Raw genomic sequence first — 12109 nt, forward strand, 5'->3', positions numbered from 1 at the left:
GCTGCTCCATCACCCGCTGATGGCCTGGTCAAGAATGGAGAATGCAAGCCTAGGAAAGGGAGGTGCAGTGGAACCTGAGATGCTAACAGTCATAGTTTGTAAAGCAGGATCACAGCTTTCTGAGCTCATGAAGAATTGGGAGGTCATAAATGTCTCTTCCCCTCCATGAAGGCAATTAAAAAATCAGAGTCAAGGTGAGGAAGCAAGAGGCAGATGTAGCAGTGGGAGGCTTAAGCCAGCACCTCCTCTGTGTGTGAACCCCTCATGCTGGGGACTCCAGGCAGCCTGACAGAAAGGAGGTGCAGCCCTCACTCATAGGCTGTTCCAGAAGCCAGATGTGTGTATCAAGTCCCCAACACAGCATAGCTGGGGTGAGGAGTTCAGGACGGCAGAAGGGTGAATAAATCCAGGGAGATCTTTTGGCAGAGGCAATGCTTAGCAAACTCCTGCAGGAAAGGTAAATCCTTGACAGTCAGAGGTGGTCATTCCAGGCCTAAAAGAAAATCCTAGCAAAGGTCCAAAACCAAGACAGAAAAATAAATAGATGAAACAACAAGTCACCCACTGCTTGTAGGGATAAACCACGGGCATGCAGGCAGAGGGCAGAAGTAAGGAAAGGATGAAGAGGTGTTATGGGTCATCCTAGAATGAGTTCTGAGGCAGCAGGCAGGATGTAGGTTTTCATTGACTAGGGAACCAGCCAGTAGGTTGGAAACACTGGTCCCTGGGACTGGAACACGGTGAGAAACAGCTGAGGGGAGGATGATGGATTCAGAGAGAGGCACTGAGCTGGAGGTGATCACAAGGCTTGCAAGCAGCTGAGTCCAGAAGGCATCTGGATCCCTGGGTCTGGAGCTCAGAGGAAAAAGATATGGGGTGTGGGGGTCATGGAAATAGGCTAGTGGTGGGGCAGGGCCTACTAGCTCTGCCTCCTCCCTCAGAACCTGCCTCCCCCTGGGCACCTGCTGAACCACAGAACAGAGCCCACCCAGAGCATCAGTTGTTGACAAAACCTAAGCACAAGCGTTATGTACCTGCTTCTGCATTTCTTGAACCATTTGCATAAAAGTTTGCTTTGTTCCCATGTCTGGAGGAACTCTGACAGTGAGAGCTATCCAGTAACAAAGGGGGTGCTTCAGGTCCCCTTCACAGATGGTTTTGGAAGAGGCTGGAAAGACAGACATTCCATGAAAGAATTTCCCCCATAAGCTTCTCAAGAGGCCAGACAATGAGGCAGGTGTGTCCTGCCTGGATGCAGAATGTCTCAGGAGAGCGTTCTCCTCTGCCCCCGGTCTGCATCCAGACCCTGCCTAGCGCTGAGGACACAGACACCTGCGCATCACTAAGCCAGAGTCACGTGGGGAGGAGGCTCTCCAGATCAGCTGACACAGGTTCTGGGAGCCAAAGTCAAGTCTGATGGGTCCTAAACTGGCAGCTTCTGATGAATGACGCACAGCAGTTCCCTCCATCCCTGGGCTTCCCATCTTAATTGTTTGCCTTTGTCTTTTCTTGGAGGCTGACTGGGAAGTACTCTTCAAAGCAACTTGCTCTACCCTATGCTATGTACAATGACCTGCCTTCAACCAAACCCTTTTGAGAATCTACCCTTAATACAGGGTATTGGGGATTCAGTGGGGACCTGGATCCTGTCCGTGTCCCCAGGGGACTCACAGCCTAGTGGCTACCTTGACTAATATTCAAATTTGCTATTCACACTTCTTTTGAATCCCCCATCCCCCTCCAAGTTAATGTGTAACTTAATCAATTGATAAAAATACAGTTTATGCCCCAAAGCACATCTGCTTGCCAGTGTCCTTTCCCTCAGTAGAGCCCAAGGATCTGTAGAAACTGTCAGCAAGGCTCACATACTCACAGCCTTTCTCTGCATCCAATTACCCCTTCTCCAAATAAAACAGACCTGTAATATGCAACACCAATATTCACCAGTGAGGGTGCAGACATATTAAGAAAACCACTGCATGAAGAAAACAAACAAAAACACGTGCCCTTGAGTGTTTATCTTGAATCCAGGAAAACACATTAAGAAAGTCAAATACAGAAAGAAAAACTGAAGGGCAGAGCCGTGAGGAATGAGGGAAGCAGCGGGTGGAGCTGGAGGATCACCACGGAGGCCACCCTGGGGAAAGATGTGGTAGGAAGAGACACTGCCTGAGCGCGTCTGATGGGCTGAACTTCCTCCAGAGAAGTGGTGAGCAGTTCGGGAAGCGAGAGATGGAGTCCCCGTGTAGATGCTAGAGTCTGGAGATCATGGTGGAGCTGCTAAATTCCTGCCCCTGATTCTTCTCCTCCCATTTTATTTTTTCCCAGCCATCACATATGATAAACAGAGAAGCAACTGGGAAACTATTGGTCTGTGGGTCTGTATTTGGATAGAGCCTGGAATGCTGTAACCATTCTAAGAATAATAGGACTTGTTTCCAAGAGGGTCATGCTGTACTAGGAAACAGCAGCTCCGAATATGGCTTGGATAAATTGACTTGTGATTTAGAAAACATCTCAGTCATTAACCAGAGGCCACACTGGGGTCTAAGAGTCAAAGCTTTACAAAAGGACCCACCATCAGATCTCAGACTTCAAGAATGTCCCTGAGTGCACACCAAGGCCAGCTCAAGGGCATCCCCATCAGTGTGCATACCAGAGCCCTACTGATTGGTCTTACGGAATCAGACCCTGACTGTAGGTTAAAGGATCATTGCCAGGACTACCTGCAGGATGGTGTCATTTGGTGTGAAGGTCTCTGGAGCCAACAGTCTTCATACAAAATCCCAAAAGCACCTTTCAATAGCTGTATGACCTTGAGCAAGTAATTCAACCTCTCAAGCTTACCTTTTCCCATCTGTAAAATGGGGATGCTAATAACTACCATACAGGGTTGTGAATGAGGGCTAAGGGTGGTAACAAACACAAAATGCCCTGACAAGTGCTTGGCCTCCCCATAGAAAAGGAAACTCAGAAAATGGGAGGGGTCACTTCTGGGGACATTTATCCCAGGGACAGCCACATGATTCGTCTTTGAGTTCACAGTGCGATGTGCGGCTGACTGGGGTGGAGCTCAGCAGTCCTCTTGGGTGAGGCTGTTCCAGTGTGGCCCTGACAGCTGTGCCCACATCCAACACCTCCCGGTGGCATTTCCTGCCACCCAACAATACCCTGAGGACACCTCATACTGGTTAGTGTTAACCCCAGCCCTGGAGAGGGGGTGGGAGGGACAGACAAGAGAGTCCTTGGAGTGGGTCAGGATTCAGGGGAGGAAAAAGGAAATCAGTTAGAAATGTAAAAACAGTACTTTTTGAAGACTGACAATATAGAAACCCTGGCCATCTGATTTGGAGGAGCCCTCCCCAAAATAAAGCCAGCATCTGACATCTGCCTTATGGGGCACATAGAATCCCTCCGTCTCCGGGAACAAAAGAAACCTATAAAGAAGCTGGCAAAGCCCAGAGGATCAAACCCTCCCAGCACCAAGAGGACTCCGGCAGGCTCTGAAGAAAGCAGCCGTCATGTCCCTTCTCCTAATTACCAGCACAACCATCTGCAACCCCAGGGAAATGGACCTTGCAGGTCTCCAATTGGCCTGTGTAGACACAGAGTTAACAAGATATGAATTTATGGACAAAAACCATGAAAAGTGGGCCTCGCAAGCAGTTACTATCTGATACTACCTGCAAAATAAGAAAGTAAGCCACCCAAAACTCTTTCAGCAATGGTAGCACTGAGCTAATGAAGAAACACACATCATAAAAGCATAAATTACCTGCACGATAAACCCTGCATCTTCTAGAATGTGGCCATTAGAAATCAATCAGTTAATTTAGGAGCAACGGAAGGCCACGGGCTGATGAAAGCCCGTGCCAGGAAGCACTTTGAAGAGTCAGCTATATTAATAGCTGGCTGGGGTCATATGCACTGTCCCAGAGGATGCTTCCTGAACGGATGTGCAGGCAGAGGGGGCTCTTCAGGGAAGCGACGGCATGTTGCTTCAGGGAAGCGAGCCCATGTAATGTGTGCGGCGTGAGCAGGCCAGGGCCAGTTAGGGTGCAAGTGGTGGAGAGCAGACCACGCCACCATGAAATCTCGATGTCCCCATTCCTCCCAGGGCCCAATCCAGTGGGAAGGCCACCTGAGGGAGAGATTTACCATTTACCCCCTTTAGAAGGTTACACTGACCCACTACCTGACCAGCTGCACAGGGGGATGTGCGCACACAGACACACACCTATACAGATACACATACACACATACTGACATGTGCATGCATTAATGCACACACATCCATACACACTCTCACAAATATACACAGTTACACACTCACACCCATGCACTCTTACATACACACAGTCACATAACACACATATACCTTCAGGCTCCTACAGGAAGTGCAGCCTCTAGCCCGTTCTGCATTCCTTTGCACATCCCCTCTGCATCCCCTTTTCTGGCCAGCCTCCATCTCTCCAGTCTCTGACCCCTGGCACGTGGCCTCCCCTCACCCAACACATCTAGAGCCTGATGCCACTTCCTCCTGGACTCAAATCTGCACTGTTTTCCTGGCTCCCGCCTGCTCCAGGTGAGCAGCTTGGCATGGCCCGTCCAACTTTCTCACCTGCTGTCTCGCTCAGTGAAGCCCTGGACTCCACTCCAGCACCCCAAGTCAGAGCAGAGCCTGACCGGTCACTCTGTACGTTCTGAGTGGCGGGAGCTCAATGTAAGCCACGCCCTTCACCATTCTGGAGCTCTTACCTCATTCACAAAGACCCAATGGCTGTCCTTGGAAGCCAGGTTGGTCTCCACAGCCTGCAGAGAAAAAGAAATGTAAGAAAAAAACATGAACAGAAGCAAGCCAGAGGCTGGCAGACACACAGGATGACTGCTGAGACGGAATTTGATAAACACTGTTCTTGGAGAATTTTTTCCTCACAAAACACGCCATCCCCCTGGGCAGCTCTGGCCGCCTCAGCTGCTGGATGCATCATTTGAACACGGACGTCTGATTTCCTGCTGTTCTTTGGAATTCACGTGCACCAGCCCGGAGCAAGGTTAGAAGCTACAGCTCCTGAAGGCATCACGGGCGGGGACATCCCTCCCTTTCTCATCTCAGAGACTGCCTGCAAACTCTTTTCTAGAGGGTTACTGGGGTGGGGGATGTCTCATCATTCCTCAAGGCTAGAGACTCAGGAATCTGCAATAAGGGATTTACAGCTGCTTGGCCAGCCAAGCTAAACAACACCCAGGAAGATGGCGGCTCACAGCCAGGGCTCTGAGCTGCCTTCAGCTCTAAAGAACCCATCAAGGACCCTAGAACTGACTCTTTTTTTGCTCCAGAGCAGTGACCCCCACCTCCCACCATTCTCTATTAGAGCATTTTGTTCTGTTTATTTATAGCACTTGCCATGTCTGTACTTGACGGAGAAGGCAATGGCACCCCACTCCAGTACTCTTGCCTGGAAAATCCCATGGGCAGAGGAGCCTGGTAGGCTGCAGTCCATGGGGTTGCTAAGAGTCGGACATGACTGAGCGCTTCACTTTGACTTTTCACTTTCATGCATCGGAGAAGGAAATGGCAACCCACTCCAGTGTTCTTGCCTGGAGAATCCCAGGGACAGGCGAGCCTGGTGGGCTGCCGTCTATGGGGTTACACAGAGTTGGACACGACTGAAGTGACTTAGCAGCAGTGTCTGTACTTGAATAGTTTTCAGCTTATTTATTTCTTATTATCTATCTCCTTTAACCAACTGGGGTCTCCATGAGGTCAGGGCCACACCTATGGCCGTCACATTTGCATCTCAAAACCTTCCACTATAACCAGCACATAGGCAGTGTTCAATATATAAAGAACACTGTTGTTGAACATATGAATGAAGGATAGGAGGGCTAGGCAGATGGGACCCAGTTACTTATTTTGCTTCTCATATGTTTTTAGGAGTGCTCTTTCCCTTTTTAGACTGGAAATCCAACTACTTTAGCACATTAAAAAGTGGGGCAGGTGTATGGGATAATTTTGAACATTTAAATTTTTCTGTAGTTTTCCAAATAAAAAGAGTAAGTGTATGTAGATTGACAAAAGAGGAGGAATTGATAGTTTTCCAGCTTGTCCTGTAAGAATACTCACAGTTAGCACGTGCCAAGTATTGCTGAGTGCCAGGCAATGTGCCAGGCCTTCTATGAACATGGGAGAGAGTTCAGATCATAGTTCTCTTTTATTTTTAATTTTTTATATTTTATAATGTAATTTTTATTACTCTTTATTTGGAAAGATACAGAAAAAAGCAAATGTTCAAAATTATCCCATAAACCTACCACATTTTTTAATGTGTTAAAGTAGTGAAAACTCCCCATGTATCCCTCCAAATTCATCCCCCAGGGACTATTCCAAATGGCCCCTTCCAGAAGTTTTTAGTCACGTCTGCATGTGTCTGCATACACTTAGCAAACTGATGTTCTTATCAAAATGGGGTCATGAAACACACATCAGGTTTTAACTATCACTTTTGACTTATCAGTGTATGAAGAACATCTTTTCCTCATCAGTACACAGAGGTTTGATTTGTTCTTCTTAACAGGTGAGGCATAGAGGGGTAAGAAGCCTGCAGGCTCCAGTGACCCAGCACACACATGGCACTGCCATTGTACAGGGCCTCAGTGAGAACCACACCTCTGCAAGGAATGAACGCGTTTGCTGGTCAACACCAAAAGCACATGGAAACAGGGCCTGTGGGGGTGCCTGGGCCAGCTCTAGCATCCCAGTCCTCTGGACACTAAGGGTGGTCATTGACGAAGGCCACAGATGCTCCTTCTCCAGCCTATGAATGAAAAGGTACCATCCCCCGTGAAGACAAGCGGGGACAGGAGTCCAGACTGGACTGGAGGGATGGCCTCCACCAGCCGGCATTTACCGCTCTGGTCTCCGTTTGCTTATCTGTAAAATGTACGTAACACTTGCTTCCTCTTGTCTGCCTATGTAGGTGTAATATTTCGGTCTCAAGAAGCAGCAAACACACAGAGCAGTGTCCAGAGAAGCCCCGGCCCTTCCCAGGAAGCAGCAATGGGAAGTGTGCATCCCCATCCTTTGTGAGTTCCATCCTTACCTCTCGACTCATCTACATTCTTAGATCCTGAGAGTCTCCTCTGGCCACAGGAGTCCTTCCCTTAAGAGACAGGCGCCCATGAAAAGCTTTCTTGCTCAGGATGAAAGAGTTATGTCTAAGAATACCTTGGCCGCTCCCTCCCAGCCAGAGGAAGAAGTTGCCAAGCGTTCCGTCTCCTGCACTTGTACGAAGGAAGCACTGAGAGAGGCCATGCGCTATGCCTGGGTCCCTCGTGGGGCCATGAACTGAAGACTCCTTTCTCGACACTCTACAAATTCCATAAACCATACTGCAAAGAAGGCACAGGGACTTCGGAGTCAGCGGCTCTCCGAGGAACCCTTAGACCCTCATGCAGGGTGGGGAAGGGTGAGCCCCCAGTCTATAGCTTCCTTCCTCCCAATACACAGACTGTCAGGAACGTCTTCAGAAGCTCAGAGGTCCAGGAGGAGGTGGGGAGGGAAACGTGAGACAGGTGATGTGAAGTCACTGTAGCACGTGGCCAGGCTCTGACTTGCCTCCATTCCTGACACCTCAGCATTTCCTTAATGCTCACGTAGAGAAGGCACTCCAGTACTCTTGCCTGGAAAATCTTATGGATGGAGGAGCCTGGTAGGCTGCAGTCCATGGGGTCGCTGAGGGTCAGACATGACTGAGTGACTTCACTTTCACTTTTCACTTTCATGTATTGGAGAAAGAAATGGTAACCCACTCCTGTGTTCTTGCCTGGAGAATCCCAGGGACCGGGGAGCCTGGTGGGCTGCTGTCTATGGGGTCGCACAGAGTCGGACATGACTGAAGTGACTTAGCAGAGGACAACCAGTAACATGCTCATCAAATCTGCACATGATACAGAGCTGGGGGTGTCATGGCATCTGAGAAAGCTGAAACACTGAGCCAAATCTAAAGAGACACAGTTGAACAAGGCTGAACTCAAAGCCCTACACTTATTTTCCAGGAGCAGAGGGGCACATGGGGAGATGAGACTTCAAAGTGAAGACCCATGAAAAGGCAGGGGCTAGAAGGTCTGTGCTGCCCTTGGGGAGTTGACTAGAAGGTCAGTCTGCTTGATGGAGGGCATTGCAGACTGGAAGCGGTCACGGAGTTGGACAGTGTAAACTGATGGCCAGTTATAGTCACCAGGGACAGTCCAGGAATGCAGAGAGGCTGGAATTGATCCTTATAGCGTCTGAGAGCTGACTCAGGACCAAGGTCTCCAGTGCTCGGGTAAGGAGATAACAACTCAATATGAGACAGAACTTTCTGACTTTCCAAGGACTTCAACATGGAATGGTTTGCCACCCCGGGAGCAGCAAGGTCTCATCGAAGAAATGATTGAATGGAAGGCAGATAGTTGGACGATGAATGGTAAGTGAATATCAGCATGGAGGTTGACCATGGGTGAGGGGGAACACCCATCATCACTGGCATTCTGCAGCCATGAATCTCAGTCTGGCTACATGTAAGAACCTCCTAGGGAGCTTTGTAAAATGCAGACCCTGGGGCCCTACTCCTTGGAATCCTAATTCACTGGGAATGGTCATGTGCCTAAGATACTGTGTTCTTTCAGAGCTCTGAACCCTGAATCTTAGCCTCCAAAGCTGGGAGCTCTGTAGTCCAGAATGTGTAGTTTTGTGAATTTGAAGGTGTAGGCGCACCTGTACAGTTGAGAGGTCCTCCACTGTCCCTGCAGGAGCCAGCAGTGCAGACCTAACTCAGCCGCCAGGACATCCCATGCAGCAGGTGAGAGCCCCGGCTACACTAAGGCATCTTCCCACCAGGTCTCAGACTCATGTGTGGAAGATAATGATGGAGAGAATTGATCAGAAAACCCACAGGACAACTGGCCAACTTTCCTGTCCTACTTTCCCTCACCAATTAGCAATTAGCTAATTTGTTAAGCCTCTTTTCCCCACATGGAGATAAATAGCACTTGGCTGCAGCCTTTTTCAGAGGGTGCAACTCACACAGAAGCTGCGATGGCTGGTGAGAAGGAGATGCAACTGCAGATTTAGCGAGAACACCCTCCCCTCCCCCAATGACTGGAGAACTGCTGCCAGCTCCCTGGGCAGAGCCCTAAATGCTCCAAGCCCAGAGGATGGTGTCCCCTTCTAAGTACCCTTCCCTCATCTTCTCCAACCATAAGTGAGGCAGGTGGAGGCCCCTGAGATCTCCCTTTTATCTCAGAGCCAGCAAGGTCAGGACAAGGCAGGCAGGCAGAGCATGGTCAAATCCCAGGTCTGCCTCTACTTACCTGAGTGCCCCTGTGTTAGCTACTCCACCTCTCTGAGTGGCAGCCCCATGCCTGCAGGGTGTTAAGATGCTGGCAGCACAATCGATGCTGTGCCCCAGGCCCCCTCAAATCCCATTGGGAATTCTGAGCGCGCTGGCTCTCCATGCGCATCCATTGCCAATGGCAGACACTGACCAACTGTCGGAACTCTCCTTGGCACTCATGGAAATGTACACCCTCACGAAGGACTGGGGATGCCCAGCTGCCCCATTCCACTATGGGGACTGTTTGGAGTGTAAGCTCAACTGTTTCCAGGTTCCTTCTGCAGGACCAGCCCACACGGCCTCACTGCTGGCTGCCTCTACTTCCGTGATCCACATTCCCACTCCCTTGCTGGGCTCTTCTTAATTCCCCTGGGAAAACTTCTTAATAAATCGTCATCACACAAACTCTCACATCAAAGTTGGCTTCTGGGAACCCAACCTGAGACAAGCACCCCCCATCTTACAAATATTGTGAGAACTAACATGAAATTAAGATGAAGCCTCCATCCCAGAAAGAAGCTCATATGGATGATCAGTGAACACGAAGACCCTCCCCATTCCTTTCACTCACATCTCTTGCCTGGTTGTCACTCGATGGTCTTTTTTGAATACATAGAAATCTCTATACATTTCTATACATTACACAGTAATTACTCATGTGTTCTTGTTTTTTTCATTCAGTAGATAGCACTAGCCACATAGAGCAGCTGTTCCAACTCTCCTGGTTACTGGTGAGAGCCAGGAGTCTCATCCCATGACATCACAGAGCCAAAAGTGGCCTAAAGACCAATAATAAACACACCATGCAAATGTGGTGAGCACTCCTCCTCCCTGAGTTCATAGACCCTTCAAAGCAGCACAAAGTGGGTTTCTGCTTTTGTCATCTCAGCCGTGCCACAGGTTTACTGCTGGCATCTGCAGAGGAGTATTGGGCAGCTAGATAAGTAAAGGGTGGCCCCTTCTTTCCACGAGCAGGGCAGGGAGCAGACCTGACCTTCTGCTCTGGGTGGGTTCCTGGTCGCTGGCCCACTGCAAGTAGGGCAGCTGGTTTCCTCAAACCACGCTTCTCTCCTGCAGTGGGGCACTGAGACTCCTCGCTAAAGAATGCAGTAGCAGGAGATAGAGTCCTGAGCAATTGCAGGAGCTCTGCACAGACGTGCGGGCCCCAGAAACTAGGTCTCAATGAACCCAAGGGCTGCTTGTAGTAATAGCAAAGGAGCCCTGGTTAGGTGGTTGCTGTGAGTCCCTAAAAGGCCATGCCTTGACCATCAGAGCCCAAAGGCCTGGCTCCTAGGTTCCCTCAATAGACTGGCAAGAAGAGAGCTTTAGAAGAAGAACTGGGGAGGTGGAAACTTGTAAAGAATCATACTGACTCCTGCTTTAACCCCTTGCAAATAGAAGAGGCGACCCAAGATGCTTAGGTGGCATGTAGCCCAGGCTAGGGCTGGGATAGTGGACATAAGCAGCCACAGGAAGGAACATCTCACACAGAGGCTGAACTGGACACCTGCCCTGGTTCTGATAAAGCACACTATCATAGGTTGACCCCACTTAAAGGAAACGGAAAGCAGCTGTTCTTCCCACACCTGAGGAAGGGAATGCGTCTTCTCGTCTGTGAGCAGCAGCTCCTGTCTGAACCTCAGAGAGCCTTTTTCCATGGCCAGTGGCATCTACAGAGCTGGGGTATGAGTGACATGGGACATGCCAGCCTACAGACCTACCAGGGGACATTTAGATCCTGTCCTGGCCACCCAGCTACTTTGATCCCACAGTTTTTATAGAGAACTAGATGCAGACCAAACCCCAGCTCCTGGTTCCCAAACGCTCTGGACAGAAAGCACAGCCAAGAATGGGATGTGTGGGGCTGCTTGCCTGGAAGGAGCTGAAGAGGCCTCTTGCCCACACAGAGGTAAGAATCAGTGCTAATATACAAATGCCTGGAAGGAAACAGAGAAGAGAGGGGTCCTGAAGGATCAGTAGAAGTAGCTCCAGCTTGGTCCTGTGTTCTCAGCCTTTCAGGCAGGACCAAGTTGCAGCTATTTCTGAGAATGAGGAGAAACTGCTTTTGTCAAGCACCAGCCAGATACTTCAATACAACACATCTACTTCACAAGCCACAGGTCTCACTTTATTCACAGCAACCTAAGAAGCCAGGAAAGTTCTCATTCCCATTTCACAGCAGAGAAACTAAGATCTACATCTACACTCAGACTTGCATAGGCCCCTCAGATTCAGAGACTGAATCTGAACTTGGGCCCTTTTGTCCCCTAAACATGTGTTCTTTCCCCTTGAGCATGCGGCTCTCCCAAAAGCCTGGTCACCCATCAGAGCAAGTGTACAAGCTTTCAGGCCTGGCCCTCTGACCATGGGAACAAAACCATCTTTTCTTTTTTCGTATCTAAGAAAATACCCTTATGAGTCATGGCACCTACCTTCCCAGGTTAACTTGTCCTCCTAAGTCTGAGACCATTGTTTCATTTGCCTTTCTCAAGTCTGAGCCTATTTCACTTTATCTTAGCCTCAAGAAATACTAAATGGAGTGGAAAAAACCTCCACATGGAAGCCTTCCAGCAACATCACTGAGGATTTATTTTACAAAGTGCAAATGCCACTGACTATTTGTGTATGTGTTAATTGTTGGCCATGTCTCCATCCCCCTCCCCCAACACTGGGAGCCTGAGATAATGAAAGCTTGTCGACGATAAGCATCTTTTTAAAACCCCAACTCTAAC

The 12109-nt window shown here is 49.3% G+C and overlaps 1 protein-coding gene across 1 annotated transcript in view; it reads right to left on the minus strand.

Annotated features, from left to right (window-relative positions):
• The window catches only part of GRID1 (glutamate receptor, ionotropic, delta 1), a 686979-nt gene that overhangs the window by 270629 nt on the left and 404241 nt on the right, over positions 1–12109 (minus strand). The window contains exon 5 of the mRNA XM_010854508.1: positions 4759–4812. Coding sequence (XP_010852810.1) covers positions 4759–4812 — 54 coding nt within the window. The remainder of the gene's footprint in view (positions 1–4758; positions 4813–12109) is intronic.

The sequence above is a fragment of the Bison bison genome, unplaced genomic scaffold, assembly GCF_000754665.1.
Source record: "Bison bison bison isolate TAMUID 2011002044 unplaced genomic scaffold, Bison_UMD1.0 scf7180017864341, whole genome shotgun sequence".
Lineage (NCBI taxonomy): Eukaryota > Metazoa > Chordata > Mammalia > Artiodactyla > Bovidae > Bison > Bison bison.